We start from the raw sequence: 21,047 nt of genomic DNA, 5'->3' as shown, positions 1-21,047 counted from the left end.
TGAGCTGCTTCCGTAGGCCTTCTCATTTTTAGACGTCCTTCATGTATGCCCCAGTCTTATCACAGAGATAATAACAGTGGCGTATAATTACAGGAGGGGTTTACCAGGTCTACAAACTGCTCAGAATAAACCCCCGCATTTTCCTTGGCATCGCTGAGAGTCATTCAAAAGTTTTTATTCGCTAAGACAGCAATCCAGGGCAACAATTACTGCCCGCACTGATCTCACCACTATACGCAGGCATTTGGAGATTGGTAAAGTTGTATGTCATGAAACCTGCTGGGTTAGCTGTGCTGTGTACATGTTTACCTCCAGCACAGGGTTGGACTGCAGCAGGCGATCTTTGACAGTCTGCACGTGCTCATTGGCTGGGCAGGTGACGGCGTAGTACTGCAGAACCTTTTTGGAGGCTTCGGTCTTGCCAGCACCACTCTCACCTGAGATGAGGATGCACTGATCCCGTCTCTCAGTCCGCATGGAGCGATACGCATTATCAGCCACGGCATAACTGTATAGGGAATATGTCAAGATCACAAAAGCTTAGTTATGTATTTTAACAAATTATTATTATTAATGCATGTATTTAATTAAAATTCAGCATTTCTCATAATCTGTCTTGGTGTATTATGTGCGTGCAATGTTGCTTCAAATTCCTTTTCTGGTAGCATTAAAATAACACATTCTTCTGGTAAAGCCTAAAATGACATTCAGGTGTCAGTAACACTGGTGTGTAAACACTGTAAAAGCCCAGTGAGGATGGAGTTGCCAATGGCTTTCAAGATGAAAGAGGAGGGTGACACCAGAGACGGTCTGTGTTTTTTCAGCTTATATAAGAGCTGAGATAATGCTTTCATCACTTTTACACATCTGCTATCAGAGTGAGATGAAAACTGCGGTACAGCGGGCGTACAGTCTGCTTTCAGTAAACTACAACTTTATACTTCCCTTTATGCCTCCAGACAACTGAAAGCTCCCATACACACACAAACCTTACAGAAAAAAAATCTATGAATGTTACAATTGTAGAAGAACTTCAGTTTATAGTCCTTAACATTACATTTAAACAGAAGTTTCTAAATAAGGACTACAACTACCATAAGGATGTGAGTTTACACGCTTGACAAATCAGACCACTGCTCTAGTCCTTATTTAATAACAACATAAAAAAAACATTAGCCATCCCATTGGACTAATCTGATTAATAAAAGAGAGCAGAATTGTGGGTAATAATGACTTGTTGCTGATTGCTTACATGTGAGGTGAGACTTCATAGAAATTGACACCCCTGTATCGCTCCATGTGCTGTTTAGTGTAGATCTCCAGCTCTTTGTAGGGGTTCATGGACACCAGCACAGAGCCAATGTACGTCTGTGGGAGGAAGACAGACACACAGGAATCAGATCAATACTCTGGGATTTGAGCTTCAAGAGCGAATAGAACAGCTCTTACATAAATAAGGTTCTCCTTGAATCGTTTGCGGAGGTTCTCAATGAATGCCACCTCGCTGGTGTGGTTCTCCAGCAGGACAAAGTCCTGCACGCCCACCCGGTCCCTGGCTGTCAGGGCGCTCTCCATCATGACCCGGATTCCGTCGCTGCCCACAGCCTGACAGAGAAAGAGCAGAAGTGAGATACAGAATCACACTTACACCCTCCAGACACAGAGCAGAGCGACGGAGATGATATATAAACACCGCAACATACACAGCATGTCAAGGCCCTCTGAGAGCCTTGAATAAACTCAACGACTTCATCATGACCCCTCCCATTTCATGGTCGTTTGAAACCCAGCTAAAGAAAGCTTTTATTTTCAAGTATTTGTATGAAAGATCTGTCAATGAACCACTCATACCAATGCAAACAAAATGTCACCATCTAAATCAGTAGATTTGACGAGCACAATTTTAAGCTCAAGTTAATACTCTTTAAACTTTAAAAGTACCAGGAAGTACTACCTTGACTTCTTTTTGATAATGTACCACCATAATACCACGGCTTTCAAACACATACCTGAAAACTAAGAAAGTACGATACAATACAATAAGTCAGTAAAAAATATATTTTTGAAAAAAAAATGATCTTAACAAAAAAAAAAAAGACAAAAAGACAAATAAATTGCTATTTAAAATGTATTCAAATGGAAAGTTATTTGAAATTGTAATATGGTTTCACAATATTTATCTTTACTGTATATTTTTTTCAAATAAATGCATCCTTGATGAGAAGAGATTTCTTTTAAAAACATAAAAAAAAAAAAAAAAAAAAAAAAAAACCATTGCTACTATATTGGTTTTTAGACATGGTTTAATTTATCAATACTAATTGATAGTGGATATGTATTGGTTTATATTAGATATTTTATTGTACATGCCCATTTAAATAATTCAAATAATTTTTAATTACCTTGATCCATTTAAATAACTGATTTAACTTTTTGGAGTTTTAACATATGTAAATAAAAAGAGCACAAGGTAAAATAGCTACAAGATATTGTTGGACGTACTATGTAACACCAGTGTATAAGAATATGATAATCATTAATTGCCATATTCAAATACCATAGTATTACCATTGCTTCATGGCACCACCACAGAAATATTTATAAGCGTGCAATGCAGTTTTACTCCATTAGCTTGATAAAATCACCTTTAAAAATAAACAAGCCTCTCTAAACCATCAGTTTTCACACTCAAACCACATCTGTACCTACATCAGCACAAACTCAAGTGTGCTGATAAAACATACTCACAGCTATTACCAGATCTGTGTTTTTAAAGAGACAACCCTTCTCCACAATGGAGGCCTGAGTTTTCCGCATTAGATTCCCAATGTTGGACAAATCCATGGTGTCGAAACAACCTTAGCTGTCACTCCTTCTCCAGAGATGCTCTTTAGCACTGCATAAACTAGTAGGACACAAAAATGTACTAAGTTCCAGTAGGTCACATGTCATCTGATGTCTGTAATCCTGATCAAAGAGGACTATGGGTGATGCTTCCTAGCTTAAAACAGAAAAGCACACGTATATCCACTCACACACGCAAACACACTCAGATGAACAAATGCGTGATTATGCATCGAAATACACACGGTCACATTGTGCGAATGCACCAGCTGCCACGGCTGTTGTTTTGCTATTGACACAGCAGCGACCGTCCCTTGGAGGGAGAGACAGCGAGAGCTGCTACAACTGCCTAACGGTGGGAAAAAACAAGCCGAAAGAAAAACATTACAGGTGAGCGGGAACAGTCGACAAGTGTAGTGCCAGGATGTGTCTTCATTGTCAATCCGTCAACCTGCTAAATGAACCAAGAGCAAGAGGTGCATCAACTCTGAAAGTCTAACATTGCCGTGTGTTGCTCTATCTTGTTCTCTATTAGGATGGTTTTGTCCATAGCTATGTGGTTGCTAGGGTGTTCTGGGTGGTCGCTAGGTGGTTAATTACTTTTCTCGAGTTAATTACTTTTCTTCAGTCTATTCACCAGGCGAATATCAACAAAAAAAATATTATATTATACTGCACGTACACTACCATACAAAAGGGGCAGTGAGATGTAATTTATTTTTATAAAATAAAATTAATGCTTTTATTCAGCAAGTACACATTCATTAATTGAAAAAAAGTGACCGTAAAGATTTTATAATAATACACAAGTTATTTTATATTTTTTCATTCATCAAAGAATCTAAAAAAAAAAAAAAAAAAAAAAAATAATTTTCTATTTAATTTTACATATATTCAATGTTTACATACCCTATTTTCCGGACTATAAGTCATATTTTTTTTCATAGTTTGGCTGGTCCTGCGACTTATAGTCAGGTGCGACTTATTTATCAAAATTAATTTGACATGAACCAAGAGAAATGAACTAAGAGACATGAATCAAGAGAAAACATTACCGTCTCCAGCCGTGAGAGGGCGCTCTATGCTGCTCAGTGCTCCTGTAGTCTACACTGAAGACATATAGCGCCCTCTCATGGCTGGAGACAGTACTGGTTTCTCTTGGTTCTTGGTTCTAAATGAATGCGACTTATAGTCCAGTGTGAGTTATATGTTTTTTTTCCTCATCATGATGTATTTTTGGACTGATGCGACTTATACTCAGGTGAGACTTATACTCAGGTATATTTAAAACTATTGCAATATTTCACAATATTACGTCTACACTTTATTTTTAATTAAATAAATAAGGCCTTGGTGAGCTTAAGAGACTACTCTCAAAAAACAAAAACAAACAAAAAATAAATAAACGTATTAACCCCAACCTTTTATATAGTATTGTATATATTTGATTCACACAAATAAGAATGCAGACACACAGACCCACTGATCAGATTTGGAAATCAAATCAGAAGTGTGAAGTGAATATATTGCACTCTTTTCTTAATCAAATCTAATTGTTTGTCTCTCTTATTTTGCATGCATATTCTTCTGCATTGACACAGACCTGACAGTTAATAATTGGTGGTGGAGTCATAATAAAAACGAAGCACGCTGGCTAGACAGACCATGACATCATTTGTTGGCCAGCTCAAGCATATAAATATCCTGGCCTTCGACAGATAATTTCCACTGCAGCTACTGTACTTACTAAAAGACAGTTGTATGATACAGACCTGTGACACTTGCATAATACAGACAGCTTTTATTTTGATTAAATATTTGCTGATATAAACAAATAATATCTGTGCATCACCTAGATGTAAAACCCTGCCAATAGCCAATAAAAACAAATCTAATCGTTAATTTAGAACAAAAACAAATATGCCACAACCTGAAAGCAGACCCTTGCTACTTTCTCCAGAAACAGGCTCCATTATGGCACTGTTCTTTATGGATTTGCTTTCCTGTTCTTTCTTTCCCACTTCTGGTCCTTTTCCTCATGCATGCAGTTCTAGATGACAAGCTACATGCCTTTCTCATGTTCTCACTTTTCCCAAATCCTGCTCTGAAAACAACAACTGTGTGCAAATTATTCTCTCTCCATTTCACTCCAACTTTTTCTGAAAAATGTACAGATCAAAGAGGGAGCGGTTTGTTCTTTGTGAACAATAATTGCCTTTTGCATGACCTTCCAACATCCTACTGATTAGCTCGGTTCTTGTGAGCAGAGCTGTTTCAGGGAGATCTGCCGAGTCGAGCTGCCTTCGTCAGCACTTCTCACATTGCAAGACGACATTAGCAGTCTTTGGAAACAGTCGGATAGAGACCAGAGGTTTGATTACCAAGATAAATTGTTTGAAAGAGTGAATGTGCAAATCAAACACTCCAGAATGTATTTTCTCTAAGGTCAATTCTGATTCTGTCCAGTTAACAGCTCCTGATATGACCGGAGGATGATGAAGAAGAGAAGAATGTAGTGCATTTTTTCATAATTAATGAAGGCAGTGGATAAAGGTCACATTCCTAGATATCCAGAGCAAAGTCATGCGCTCCTACCCTTCCCACAAGGAAGAATGGAGAATGGTGAAGAAGAAAAGCACATCTTGTCTGCTTGCTTAAGATTTTTAGGTTACCAGTTTCTATCCTGATTGTGGATGTGTGTGAGTAGAAGTGTGGGATATCTTGTTTTGGCTCGTTTTTTTGAGAGAAGTGTAAAAAGATCAGACGCCTGCAGCTTTGATCCATTTTTAGCACTTCTCCAAATGTAATGCAACTTTTTGGCCCCTATTTTGCATGCAATTGTTCATAGTCATGAAAAAGCAATGAAACACTTGTAAGTGCTTTAAACACACTTAAAAGCTGTGCAAAGACCCCAGCACGGGCCTTACTAAGCACCACATTATATCATCCTCTAATTAAGCAATATTCATCAATAAATCTTACATTTCTCTTTTAATTACCACCACACAGATGGTGAAAAATACCATGAGTGTCATTGTAATTCACGCCGGTCTGCTCTGCTCAGTCGATGGCTTTCCTTGTGTAGGTTTGGAAAGTCAGCTGGTGGCTTTCAAACTTCAGGGGGAAAGTTGACAGACAGGTGTGACTGGCTCTGTCTAAACAGGTGAAGAGTTTTACATCACATGCACCCCCTCCACATGTTGAACTCACAGACACACACATACTTTTTGACTTCGAGAAGATATAACATAACCAGTTATTAGGGCTAGACAATAATTCAATATCAATATGTATAGCGATATAATTTTTTTTCAATAATGGTGATATGATTTTTAAACATTTTTGGTACTTCGATATACATTACCAATATTTCCCATACACTGATTTATTTGTGGCGTTTGACTTGAACCCTGCACATTTTTAAATCAAAACACGTCGCGGGTGTTTTATATGATTGTATATCTGAGGGGAACCGACCGTCTTCAGAAACGTTTCGATGGCATTTTCATTTCTTGATTAAGGCATTTCTTGATTACAGACGTTACTGGAGAAACCGCTGGTTCTACCGCTCTCTCAGCGCCTCCTGCTGGTGGACAACCAGTTTCCAGTCAAGTCCATTTCCAGCAACAAGGTTTTTTCTTTTCTCTCTAGAAACTCAGAGCACTTTTAATACTCCTTACACTTTTTTTTTGTTTCAATCTATAAGAATAATCAGCTTACAATACCAGTTTTTGAGCAGTAAGATGTTTTTTGTATAATGTTTTCTTTTAAAGAATTCTTCTGCTCACCAAGCCTGCATTTATTTGATCCAAAGTTCAGCAAAAAACATTTTTTTTTCTTTGAAATATTTTTACTATTTAAAATAACTGCTTTATTTTAAAATGTAGTTTATTCCTGAGATCAAAACAGAATTTTCAGCATCATTACTCCAGTCTTCAGTGTCACATGATCCAGAAATCATTCTATTATACTGATTTAGTGATTATCAATATTTAAAAGAGTTGAGTAAATTCTTTGATGAATATAAAGATCCAAAGATTAGCATTTATCTGAAATAAAAAAGATTCTGTAACATTATACACTATTCCATTCAAAAGCTTTGAGTCAGTATGATTACTTTCTTTTCTTTTTTCTGGAAATAAATTATAGACATTTTTATTTAGCAAGGATGCTCAAAATTGGATTGATCAAAAGTGATGATAAAGACATTTATAATGTTACAATTTCTATTTCAGATAAATGCTTTTCTTTTAAACTTTCTATTCATCAAAGAAACCTGAAAAAAGTCTACTCCGCTGTTTTCAACATAATAAATAATTTTTGAGCAGCAAATCAGAATATAAGAATCATGTGACTGGAGTAATGATGTTAAAAATATAGCTGAAAATCACAGGAATAAATCAAATTTTAAAATATTTCCAAACATAAAACAGTTATTTTAAATAGTAAAAATGTTTCAAAATGGAACTGCTCTAGCTGTATTCTGGATCAAATAAATGCAAAAAAATTCTTTTTAAACATTAAAAATCGTACGGTTCAAAAACTTTTGACTGGTAGTGTACATTAGCCTATAGTTTGAAGTTAAATATATTAATATTAATTACGTGAGTCTTAGACGATTATTTGACAGTGATTTCACATTTACTGTTTGTATGAAGGCTAAATACAAAAAAAAAAAAGGCTGACCATTACCTTATTTGTACAGGGTTTTTTCCCCCTAAAATATTATATGGTTTTAAATCAGATGTCATAGACTTGGCATTTTTCATAAGTTTGTATGCACAAACATCTGTTGTGGGCATTCTTGGCGGTTTTTACTAGGCTTTTTTTTAAATAGTGTTCATATTGATATTGGAATTCTCATATCGACTGAAATTAAGAAATATACCGTGCTATAAATTCTGGCCATATCGTCCAGCCTTACCAGTTATCCTTCATTCCAGCCTGCCAGACAATGCAAGGCATTCATGTCCAGAGGGCATCTGAAGAGCACGAGTCAGGAGAAGTGTAAACCGCTTACTGGACCGCCACAGTATTCCTGCCCAGTTTCATTCTAACAGAGTCTCCCACACAATCGCATATACATGTACAGCTCTGGCCTTCCTTAATATCTCAGAACCGAGCATCTCACATCTTTTCAGTCATTCCAAGCAGCATACCACTATGTAAACCTAATTTCCTCTCCCTGAGATCTGGCTCTTCCTGTGAGAGGAGCAGCTGTTTAGCAATTCAGTGGAATCTTGAGCAAAACTGCACCAAATAGCATAAATCTATTATCAGCTATTCATCAGACTTCTGCTGTCAATCGTCTACGATGAAAAAAGCTGAAATTCGATCACATCTAAAGTACTGCTGACCGCAAGGTGTGTTTATTTGAATGTGAAATGATGCTCTGCAAACGACACTCAGCGAATCACGACACTGAACGAGTGAAAGGCCTCAGAAACACAAAGCTCGCATGATGAGGTCTTTATCTCGAGTGCTTGTTCTTGAAGTTTCTGTTGGCTTTCGGAGGAAGGTCGCAGATGACAAAGACAGGAAGAAATGTAGCAGGGTGGAATGACCCGATGACAGACGCCAGTTTCATTCTCTCTCTCTCGCTCTAGCCTGGAGTTCAACAGTGACTGCTGCTGGTCTAAAGCCAGAGATTGCTACACTGTGAGATAACACTATGACATAAACACAGATACTGATAGTCCGGCATGTAAGAGGGTCCCAAGATAGAATCATCGCCTGATAGGGTAGACAAACTCCAAATCCTTCGTTTCAGAGGAAAAGTGATCTTCACTATTTATATTACTATTACAATTCAATAAATACTGTATGAGCATTTAGAGACCAGCTGATATTCATGCCTATGAATGCCTTATGAACAACCTAGTCAATAATGCATAATTTCTGTTTACAGAATATTTTTAAAATGACCTTATTTAAAAATGTATATATATACATATACATATGAATATATACATACACACACAGATTATATACAATGAATTATGATATTATCACATGTATTTAAATAAATGCACAATATAATAACGATCACCCTACTCTCTAGTTATAATTAAAATTCCTATAAAATCCATCACTCCCTGTGATACTTGCATTCCAGTTGTGCTAGCTAATCATTACATAATCTAAACACAAAATGAATTGATGACTTTAGACCAGAACCCCATATTTCATTTTCATAAGACCCTGACTGACATTGCAGAAATCTCCCAGCTGCTTTTGTTTAGAATGAAGCATGCTGTGGTTCCTACCATGCCTCGATACATCATCTTCCCAATCTTCCCAGCTTGTTGCTGTAAGTAGATGAATTAGAAGTATTTCCAAAACACTCTCGTTTAAGAAAGTGTGCCGAGTTTGTTATTTCAACAACTTCTGCCCTATGTGTGGGAGCGTCCCAGCTGCCATTTCTCCAGCTTTAACGTTCCTCTCCTTTCCTGCGTTTCACTCTCTTTCTCACTCCCTCTCTCCCCCTTGCTGCCTGCGGAGGCACGAGTCAGTCCTTCTGAAAGTGACACCCCCCGCCTGCCCCACTCGACTCGTTTGCTCTGTCCTCCTGCAATGGGATTTACAGCGAACGCTAAAACTTTCCAGCCCCCCTGTAGTAGCCCTGCATGTGCCTGTCTTTAAAAACCAGTCAGCCTTGTGCCTCTTTTAGAAAATATTACAAACAAAAAACGTAAGAAAAAGCATATGTCTTGTGCTAACAGGCTAACAAAGGAAGCAGTGAATTGGGACTGGGAACTCTGGAAAGCTCTGGAACTAACATTGCATGTTGGATGAAATGTAGCAAGTGATTACGCCAAGTGATTTTTCTTCCTCTCTTCCTGCTGCCCCAGTGCATGCTGAAGCAGATCTGAGGCAGATTTCAGATAGGGATCCGTCAAAGGGGTAAGATTAATGTGCTTAAACTTGGCTCCGTTGCTCGAGGTAGAAAAACAGGTCAAGCGCACTTCACAGTGCACAGGTCACATCCACTTACGGTGGTATGCATTATGAGTTTATATCCTGATACCACAGGTGTTTCACCTTAAAATATGGTTGATTTATGACTGTAGTTTCAGTTTGATTTACAGATACAGTAACAGATAGAACTGATAGACAGAATGATAATACAGAGAAAAAAAACTGCAGTGTTTATACAGCTGAGAAAGTCTTACGAAATCACTCTGCAAATAATCACCAAGATGATCTGAAAAAATGGTTGTGCATCAGCACTTAGAGGAGTCTTTCGGATGAATGACCAAGGGTTAATGTACGAAGACACACCCCTTTGTCTCCTCTCCACCCAGTAAGAGCACAACACACCACCTGTTTAGTCCAAACACATTTTTAGAGATCAGGTAAAACTTTAAAAAGGTCATTACTACTGCCCATACACAGAGCAGCGCCCTCCACTGGACCTCCAATGACGTAAATGTGCAAGGAGAAGCTTAGAGTAAAATATAGGCGTGCAGCATTGCACAACCTCCTCCGTACTTTCGGTCCTATCAATCTCTCATTCTTGCTACCTCCCTTTCCCACTTATGCCAACATAATCAGAGACCCCGCCTGCTGGAATCTGAGTAATATTTTCCAGACGGTGTGAGCTGCTCTCTCTCTTTCTCTGTGGGAACACTGACATTACAGGTTTAGGCTGTAAGAAGTGCAGGGAAAGTCACTAGCATGTCACCGGCCATTATAACTCTGCCTGCATTTGCTCATTGTGCACACCTTTCTATTAGTATGTGTGTACTAGTAATAATGTTATGAATTTATGACAAGTCAATGGATCACAATGGTTGTCTAAGAAACGAGAAAAATAAACTGCGTTTCTAAATCGTCTCATTGTTTGATCAGGGTCACTTTGATCCAGCTTTCAAAAGCTGTCTTACTTCCATGGGGTAAAAAGGCAATTTGTTAGAGATAGACAGACCTTAAAGAAATAGTTGATTTTTAAAAAGAAAAAGTATTTTTTTTTTTTTTTACTTCCCACTTGTTCATGCTGTTTCTCCCATACAACCAAAGCATATGGTAGATCAAAACTGCAATAATGAATGGATAAATGAATGAATAATTATTAATGAAATTGATAGAAATGACAAAGAACTAAATAATTAATATATATTATAATAATAATACTAAATATTATATATATATATACACATACATATATATATATATATATATATATATATATATATACACATACATATATATATATATATATATATATATACACATACATACATATATATATATATATATATATATATATATATATATATATATATATATATATATATATATATGTATATATACATACATAAAATATAAAATATATTTTTAATCAATAAATAAATTTGTGAGTCCTTAATAAATATAATTTCCTTATTTATGCACTTATTTTTTTGTGTGGTATATTTGTTTTATCACTCAATTCCTAATTTATTGATTTATTTATTCAATTATTCAGTCTCTTGAATACACGTTTTTATATAAGAAACAGCTGCTTGGACATTCTGTAAAATATCTTCTTTTGTGTTCCACTGATTAAAGAATGTCATACAGGTTTTAAACACGAATAGTTATTCTTTATAATTATTCCAAAGCAGCATCCATTGTGTGAAACACAGACAGGTTAAAGAGTCTTACAACAGTCAGACTCTGTGGACTCAGAGTCACCCTTCAGGTCACTTTAAGAACAGGACCCGCACATCCTCACATGGCCTTCTGGCCAAGAAACAAACACTCTTGAGGTTTTGTTTGTTATGTGGGGCGTTCTATTCCTTAAAGTGGTCAAATGACATCCGTGGGAAATCCGTAATGGAAACTCTAGCTTTTTTCCCTGCATGCCTGTTGTGCTCTCACCCCATGTATACTTATATTAGCCACTTTTAGGGCCCCTGCCCTTCACTTCCTCTCTTTATTACTCAATCTACAGAATAAATTCCTTCACATGCTGAATTTTCTCATGTGCAGCATCCCAATTTGTATTTTTCCAGTCCACTATGCACTGAAGGCATATATTTTGCTGATTAGGGGAAAGTAGATACATCAGTAGTAAAAAAAAAAAAAAAACAGTAATATTGGGAAATATTACAATTTAAAATAACTTTTCTGTTTTGACATTTTAAAATGGAATTTGCTGAATAAAAGTATTCAATTCCTTTTTTTTTTAAAAAATGCTAGACATACCACATCAGGAAAATGCGTCCTAATGCCATAAAAGGTTTGCATTTTTATGTAAACATTGGTATCTAGCTAAATTCATTTTTACTTAATAACTTAAAAACAGCTGTACAAGGGTCAAGAAAGTAATTAAAGCATGCATGGATGCACACTTCAAAAATCCACCTGAAACAGTAGGATAGAGCACCTGCAACCTATTTAAGGATGATACTATTATCCGAGATTCACAAATTGTAATCTTGCAGATGCATGATGGAAAGTATGCAAACAGTGTGCTGTATGCTGTATACATTTTTATGTATACTACATATATACACATATGTGTGTGTGTACACACACACACACACACACACACACACACACATTTGCACAAACAAATAAATTTTGAATCCCTTTTGTTCTTGACCACAATCATCTGTCCACATCATTTATTTGAAATTGGATCATGGTAAGGACTTGATGTGGGCGAAAGGCATTTTAATTCAAATTCTGTGTAATAATGAGACTTATGAAAATGTTTGGTTATTGTACTTAGTCAATCCGTTCCCACCTCCTCCACTTCTCTTTTTCTCTTTCTCTGCCCCTCCCTTCTTCTCCCCGCCTACTCGGTCACAGGCCTATTTATACTCTCACACCAGGACAGGTCTATTTGTAGAAACTGTTGTGCTGGGCAGAGGATGGTACAGAGGGACCAGAGATCAAAGCTATGAGCTATAACTGGTTTGTAATTCTTCAACAAAATGAATCCTCTGGCCAGTGTGTTAAGGTTAAGAAAAGACAGAAAGGAGATTCTGAGTGTAATGAATGAACTTTAAAACCCTCTTCTTGTTGGGTTTAAATAGCAGAGTTAGAATTTAAACCATACTTCCTTCTCTATTCTAGTTGACAATTACAGGAACTTTTCACCTCTAGAAGGCTGTTTTTTTGCCGTTTTGTGTTTCTCCTTTTACTTTTTGTATTTGTTATTGTGATTTTCGTTTTCAAGTGCAGGTTTCCATTCACACCAGAATTTTCTTCAGAAAAGCACTTTGTGTTCTATGCAGGAAAGAAAGTCATACGTGTTTTAATCAACATTAGGGAAACATTTTGGATTAGCTGTCCCTTTAAGATGATCCCTGTGAATATGGTTACACAGCAAATAGAACACAACGACAATAAGTCTGTCTTTGTTTACTAATGTGTCAGATCCTTGAGCAATGGGAATGGTGAAAAAAGCCTGACACTGGGAAAAGGCCCAAAGCATCATGGGAAGTGGAAGATGGGAATGAGATGAGGGCCGGTTTCTGAATATACAGGAACAATTTCACATGTATAAGACCTGGAGAGGGAAGCAGAGACATTCAGAGAAACAAAACCAAGAAAGGGACAAATGGGACACCCATGAGACATGATATTTGAAAGGAAGTACATGAGGGAGGGTGGTGTATGATAGAGGTGAAAGCTGAGAGTGTTTGATGTCAGAACAGAAGAATGTAATGTGGGCGTTTAACAGTCAGCACAGGACTGGGGACAACAAGAGAAAGAGCGAGAGGTGAAGGGGGGGGGAAACCCATCACTGTCACACTACGATGTAGTAATCAATGTTGTGATATCACCAAACAAGGTCACTGTGGCAACGTGCAAGTCAGGAAGTTGTCTGCTGACTGAGAAAGTGAAGCTCACTGCTTTATCTCTTTCGTTTCCTCTCATCCCTTCTTCATCTGGGCTTTTTGAGTCATACAGTAACTCACATGGTTGTGTGAGTGCTTGCTCCACCGAACAGGACTCATTTCCAGACAATCTGGAGGCTCAATTGATGTGTTTTCTGGAAAAGAAATTTTCCTTTCCAACACACAAAACCAGGCTCAAGTCCATGGCACATTGATCATTCAGATGCTTAGGAAAAGCCATAGAGTCAGGTTTTTATATGTAAAAAGGATTCACATTTTTTCCACTCAAACCCAAACCGCAAAATGTTTAGATATTTTATATATTATCTAAATATATTTATATTGTCCAAAACATCATTAAAAAAACTAGTTTTAACTAGATAAATTTTTTTAGTTAAACACGTTAAAAATATTTAACGCAACTAATGCAGGGGCGGAGCTTGGGCCACCCTACTCAAAACTGCTCTTTCTGTCTCTCTCTCTTTTTTTTTTTTTTGGACAAGAATTGCATTTTAGACGCAGAATGTCTTTACGACCACATCAAACAGGAGTCTTTTCAGACACGCACTCCATCTTAAACTGAACGAAAGGGGCTAGTCATACCAGTGAGTTAAAGGTACACGTGACGAGGGAGCTTCAGTAGAACAACAGTGAACTGTGGTCAGATGAGATGTCACGCCAAACGATTTTTTCTGTCCTGTTAGCCATTATATAGTGCTTGCAGCACTTGCAGATCCTCAATACCATGCACAAATGTGGCAGCGTACGCTGTAGCCTGTATAATTTCATATCAAAGCGCAAAAGAAACTATGAGCATGCAATGTCATAGTTATCTCATCAGTCAAGTCATTAAATTACCAAAAAGGTCATTAAAGCTGCCTTAAAACTGTGCGTGTATGTAATTATTTGTTATATGAGTTGAATGGCTAGTCAATGGTTAAATATTTAAGGGGAAAAAAACATCAGTACAAACATTTCCTAGAAACATCAGTAGTGCTGGTATCAGTGATACTTGCCTTCGGTCATAAAAAAAGATGCCATTAAAAATATACTGTCTTTATCTAGGTTCTGCATTAATTTTAAGATTGAATCTGAAATTATTGCAATATAAAAGAATAGGCTATTTAAAAACTTTAATGCTAGGTGGGATCAATCACGATCAATTTCAGAAATAATTGTACGATTAATTAGTTTTTTTTGTTTTTATATATTGACGGCACTATACAAAAAACATTTCACACCATTTATAATATGTATATTGCATATAATTATGCAAAAACTCATAAGAAATAATCCATCAATGCTTTCCAACAGAAGTGAAAGATGTTTTAGGCAAGAAATCTCCAGTGAAACAACATCAATCACACTTTTCTAGCTCTCTTTCTAGCTCTACTTGGTGGAGCAACATGTTTGGAGGCGGAACCAGAACTACTAGAGACACGCCCACTTCTTCCACAACCAACAGGTTAAGAGGGAGGAGGAGAGGAAAAAAACAAGCATTACTTCATCCCAGCCTTAATATTTCTCACCAGAGTTATTGCAGTGAAGTACAAGTGGACAAGACTGTACTTGTCAGAGGACCTCCAATCATCCTACTCATGCAGAAGCCCTGTACCCAACCCTCCAAGCTGCCCTGCTTTTCTCAGGTCCGGTCTGGAAGAACCGCACAGCAGCGCTGCTTATGGCCAGCTGGATCTCCCATTGCTTTCACACAAGCAGCTGGGTTGGCAACCGCTCTGGCTTTAAGTCTCCTCCTCTGAGATCTTAGAATACCCACAACGCCTTATAAGGGCAGGCTATGCTGCTGAGCATGGGACAAGGGGTTCCCACAAGGGTTCCTGTCTCTATCCAACACTGAGTGAGCGGATAGAGGATGGAACAGTGATGACACTGCCACCTCCTCCCGCTTACTTTCTCCCTTTGACCTCCAACAAGCTGTTTTCAATGAAACTGTACTGTGCAATGAAAATTCATAAATAAAAAAAGTTATGAGTCAAGTTATTAGATTATAATATTATGTAATTGTAAACCTAAGATAAATGAGCATTAAATATCCCAGACAATCCAATATGACAAAATTTTGTCATAAAAAAACTCTCTAATATCAGCTTATCATCATTTTGGTACCAAAATAAGGTGTATGCCTAACATAGTGTGCTCTAACGCGGAGTACGTGTTCAGATTTGATCTGAGATTTTTTTTATATATATTTGTTTTCCTCTGATAAGTTAAGGCAGTTGAGTGGTCAATTAGAGATGCTGATATTTAATTTTCAACACCACATTCACTGGAAATGGCTTGCATAACAATCCTTGAGGATGCTGCCAAAATACAGATGACAGGTCTTCCTGTTTTCATTGTTTTCCACTTCTTCAGAGGTCCACGATCGGCAACAGTCAGACTGTTTCTAGCAAAACACAAAGATCAGTTGTAGATCAGTTGAGTCCGACGGCTTACAGTTGCTTCTCTCACCTCAAACTGTCCCACTCGGAGAAACGTGTTTAAACAATCAGTCATTTTAAGGACCCTCTCTGTATTGGGTTAATTTGAGCATTTATCAATAAACACTATTTCAAATTCTAAGGATAAACCAGAGCTATGGGATAAAGCAAACATTTTGCAATCCCACTGTGACAATATTTTGCTCCCTTAGGAAAATTCTGAAAGGACAAGACGGCTTATTACAAGTACAACACCCTATTACAACATCGCAGCTGTGACTGAGCATGACTACATCACTTCTATATCCTGCACGGCTCAAATGCAAGTCATGGGGTGAGGTTAACACATAACCTATCTGTGCACATAAACACAGCGTTCAGGTCCAGACCATTTGGCACAACGGCCAGCTGCCTGCTGACCACCAGACATGACAGTTTCATGCACAGAGTCGCCACACCCCTTCATTCCAAAAATTACAGCCATAATTACGAAATACCAGCAGTTCCCTTAAGGAAGGGCAAAAGGACAAACAACCTTAGGCAAGTGTTAATGTTGACCCATAGGGAGTGTTTACAGACATACTCATAATAGAGATGGGCATTTTAGACAAATAGTCAAACTAAGTACTCAGGCATCAAACGCCTTTTTAGGGCATTGTTCACAGAGTTTATGACTTGTTGTTTTTGAAAGAAGTCTGCATTTCTTTGGTAAAAAATACACAAATCTAAATATTATTCAAAACTTAACTGTTTTCTATTTGGAGTATTTCAAATGTCACAAAATTGATTTCTCTAGTCTTCGGTATCACATGATCCTTCAAAAATAATTATATTGCTGATTTGGTGCTCAAAAAACAATTCATGTTTTTATGTTGAAAACAGTTGTGCTGCCTAATATGTTTTTAATATACTTTGTTCATGATTCTCTGATGAACCTAAAGTTAAAAGAACAGCTGTCACTTTTGATAAATTTAATGGATCCTTGTTGAAAAAAGTATTAATTATACAAATATTAGTGACCCTAAAACTATTTCTAAATGCATTTAAGGACAACTGAAGAATCTGATGTGCTGAATATCTATGACAACAAATCAAATATTAATGACATCACACATCCATTATTTTCCAATTAAGGAATATATACATACACAAGACCCTTTAGCTTACAACTGAATGTCTTACATATTAAATCATTTGTTTTTGTCTTTTAACCCAGTCACTCCACGTCTGGAAACAACTGCAATGTCTGGGAAATGAGGTGTAGTAGGCATGCCGATACAACTCTGAAACATGCCAGGACTGAGTTTCACACACTATACTATCAGCAACATCAACACACGATTAAATTCCTAAACATGCTCCCCAGAAATAAGGTGCAAGAGCCTATGAACTGTCACTCTTCAAACTCCTTAAGTTAAACTAACTCTAAATACAAACTCGCAAAAAAATTTCTCAAGGTGCATCACATTTTGCATACTTTTGCAGTAATATGTTTTGCAATAAAATTAGCGATACCACATCACACCTCTGAAACATTATTTAATTCAACTGGAAAACGGCACGTACTTCAATGCAGTTTAAACTCTTTAATATAAAACACTATGACAGTACAGTACATAGTGTAAGCACATAGTGACAAATGTATATTTGTTTAAAGACAAATCCATTGATTGCTTTAAAACCATTGTTTTGGACCGATTATGGATTTTCCAACCACCACTATGGAGTCGAGACAATGTGATTACATCTACATGTAACGCTAGTTCTGTGGTCTTGGTGCAAGGCCACACCTGGCCTTGATTGCACAACTCATCTTCATGCAGAGAGCCTGGCTAAAGGTTAAACCTCACAGATCTCAATGTGATCGTGAGAAAGGAAGGCAGCTCTTAAAGTTTTCACTTCAAAGACCGTTACTGAACTGTAAGACTCTTCTTCTGAGTGGTTAACAGAATGTGGACATTAACATGTGAAGGGTGGTACCATGAACAAGATAACACAGAATTGCTTTCATTCTTATGCTTCAAAAGCATCGTGATTCTATCAACGGGTTTTTCTATAGCAGATGCCGATGCTTATAGGTCAGGGGCAGCCGATGGCCCATATGTGCTGCCGATTTTTAGGGCCGATATCTTGAAGTTTTCCCCTTCAATTGCATGCTAAAATGTCACACTAATAATAAGTGGATGCACAACATTTCTAAACTTTTATTGAGCACTGACTTCAACCATTTCTTGAATCTTAATTTTGTGCAGTATTACACAGTATTAAAATAAAATAAAAATATCTAAAGTTAACCAAACAAATCAATAAACTGACCAAGTATTAAATATATAAAACAGGTAATATATATATAAGTCAATCATTTACATAAAAGTTTTAGAGAATATATCAAGCAGAATTTTTCAAGTTTGTTGGAACATAAATGTAAACTTAAATATACATTTAAATAAAATAAATACAATTTTATAAATAAAAATCAATTAAACTGAAAAATATATATATAAAATATATATATATATAAAAAATAAATAATAGTAGTGCTGCAAACACACTAGCAACCAGCAAGCAACATTTGTGTTTGGTATAAAAGACAGAACATCTAAAGTGCATTCTAATTTCAAACTTTCATCGCAGTCTGCTCATTATTAAAATAAAATCAACCAAACAATAAAAGGTTACACTGGTCATCAACATGTAACCAATCATGCTGTAGTGTTTGTGAGAGCTGCCAACTTTGGCTTGGGGTTCTTCACATGCGGCAGCAGCACTTTCCACCACACCAATAACACGGGGCTGCCGCCGACATGCCTGACTTTAAATCGGCGCTACTAAACACTGATATCGGCCGATGCTGATATATATATAAAAAAATGACAAATATTGGCCGGATATATCGGCCGACCGTGTTTGAGAAGGCGCTTGACTTGTTCATGCCTGTGGAACATGTGTGCTGGCCAAAGTAAAATAACATGGGGATATGGTGAAAAGATGCAATTACCACGGTAATTTCATCCCAGAGTACACCTCTGTAAAAAGGAATGTAATGACAGAGTGTTTTAATAATCCCTCAGTTCCAGTAAAGCCCCTTTCACACTGCACGTCGGACCCGCAATATTCCCGTAACATTGCCTGGTCGCCTTCTGTGTGAAAGCAACCACGTCCCGGAATTGATTACCGAATCGAACCCGGGTCGGGGACATAGTAACATTGCGGTAATCGATCCGGAACGAGCGCTGTGTGAACAAAAGCCAGATCTAATTCGGTATCGAAGTGATGACGCGCGTTATCGCGCGACTTTTTTACCGGCTGTTTTGAAGGAAGATCAACATTCGCGACGAAAACATATGTGCAAACTGTAATGAAGCAGAGATCAGTTAGTTCATCACTTTCCGCGCTGAGGCAGAGATCGTTTGCTTGCTTCGGTTAAAGTATAACGTGCCAAGCTTTGTCGACTCGTACATTACACGTCACGCGCTGATGTCACATGTCCTTACGGGATCTTCAAGGGTTGTGTGTGAAAGCACGCACATATACCGGGTCATCACTGGCAGTGTGAAAGTGCCAAATCTAGCGAACAGGGAACAATTACAGGAACACTTTACCCCTGTATTTGCCGGAATGGCAGTGTGAAAGGGGCTTAACAGTGTTTGGCCTTGTCAAACGTGGCAGACTGTAAGACTGATTGAAAGGATCCCAGATGAATTACAGAATATCTCACACCATCAGGTTAATCAGTAGTCTGTGTATGCGTGTCACCAAGCGAAGCAAGGATTTTAAGCTGCCAAACCACACAGCCAGCAAAAGAGTAATATGAGCAGGTAAGCACATCTGCAATCTCAAATGACAGTCATTCCACTAAATTTATGAAAATAAGAGAAAATGTTTGACTGACATTTTGCTAAGCAAATATACCTCATTTTTCTTGATAGTTCAGGCGTCCATTTAAACCTCAAAAGTACCATGGTGCTTCAGAGTTTTTTGAAAAGCCATTCAAATGAATCATCCAGCAAAGTTTTAGAGCTGTATATAAAAGGTTTTGGTCAGGCATTTGCAGTTTTTCCCTGATATGGGGTAAAGCGGAGTCTTAGGTCAGGGCCCTCAATGGGACATTTCAAGTTGGAAGAGTCACAACTAAATTAAGAAAAACATTGGATCCTACAATCTCATGACTCACCGCAGGGCATCAAGACATTTAACAAATGCACACTCTCTTTCTTACCCTCTGTTACTTCCCTCCACCTCCATCTAGTTCTCACACTTAAAACTGGATTAAAACCTGCTTGGCATTTCACACTAAACAAATATGCTATCAAGGCTACTGCCACTTATACTCAGTTCCTCTCTATGCAAACATTTCAAACCACAGCTACACGATGAATGCTTTTATCTACTGAAGAAAGAGACTGCAATGATGAGCTAAAGACTAAATGTTTAAAGCCACCATGAAAGCCGTTCACAACCCAGTAACTTGACATTTCTAAAACAGGATACTCAATGAGAACAAAAAGCGGTGTGGGACTTGAAGAGCTTGGATATTTTGCTGAAAGATTACAAAGACAAAATAAATCATTCACCAGCAACATGCATTACAAAGTAAACAGGGTTAAGCTCATATGAATAGTCTGATAAAACAAATTTACACTCAAAACGGTGCAAAACTTAACTTCAGTTAAATGCAGGGTAGCGACTCATATGTGGTTGGCTAACCCTGAGAACTTCCTGTTCTGAGTGTTTCAGACACAGGTGTATCCCCTTTGAGATCTCTCTGGGACACGTTGACAGACCAGCAATGAGGATACGGCTGGGTTTGCAGAGCCACATATGTCACCAGCCCTCCCGCTCTAAACCAAATATTCCTCCGCAATCTCACCATCATCATAAACACAATGAGCAGAGAGTAACTGGAAGATAAAGAAACAGACTAAACAAG

General features: G+C 37.5%; 1 protein-coding gene across 5 annotated transcripts in view; it reads right to left on the bottom strand.

Moving 5' to 3' along the window:
• LOC113058527 (unconventional myosin-Ic-like) overlaps positions 1 to 21,047 on the bottom strand; it is a 37,696-nt gene that overhangs the window by 11,047 nt on the left and 5,602 nt on the right. For 3 of the 5 annotated variants that reach the window (XM_026226490.1, XM_026226493.1, XM_026226492.1), the window contains 3 exons: positions 1,450 to 1,605; positions 1,253 to 1,368; positions 310 to 508 (listed from right to left, as the gene is read on the bottom strand). In XM_026226490.1, coding sequence (XP_026082275.1) covers positions 310 to 508; positions 1,253 to 1,368; positions 1,450 to 1,605 — 471 coding nt within the window. Of the gene's footprint in view, positions 1 to 309; positions 509 to 1,252; positions 1,369 to 1,449; positions 1,606 to 9,110; positions 9,395 to 15,205; positions 15,395 to 21,047 lie in introns of those variants that run through there. The other 2 variants (XM_026226495.1, XM_026226491.1) reach the window with 2 other exon arrangements.

The sequence above is a fragment of the Carassius auratus genome, chromosome 40 (assembly GCF_003368295.1).
Source record: "Carassius auratus strain Wakin chromosome 40, ASM336829v1, whole genome shotgun sequence".
NCBI lineage: Eukaryota > Metazoa > Chordata > Actinopteri > Cypriniformes > Cyprinidae > Carassius > Carassius auratus.
The sequence above is the reverse complement of the archived record's forward strand: the minus strand, read 5'-3'. Positions and strand labels throughout refer to the sequence as shown.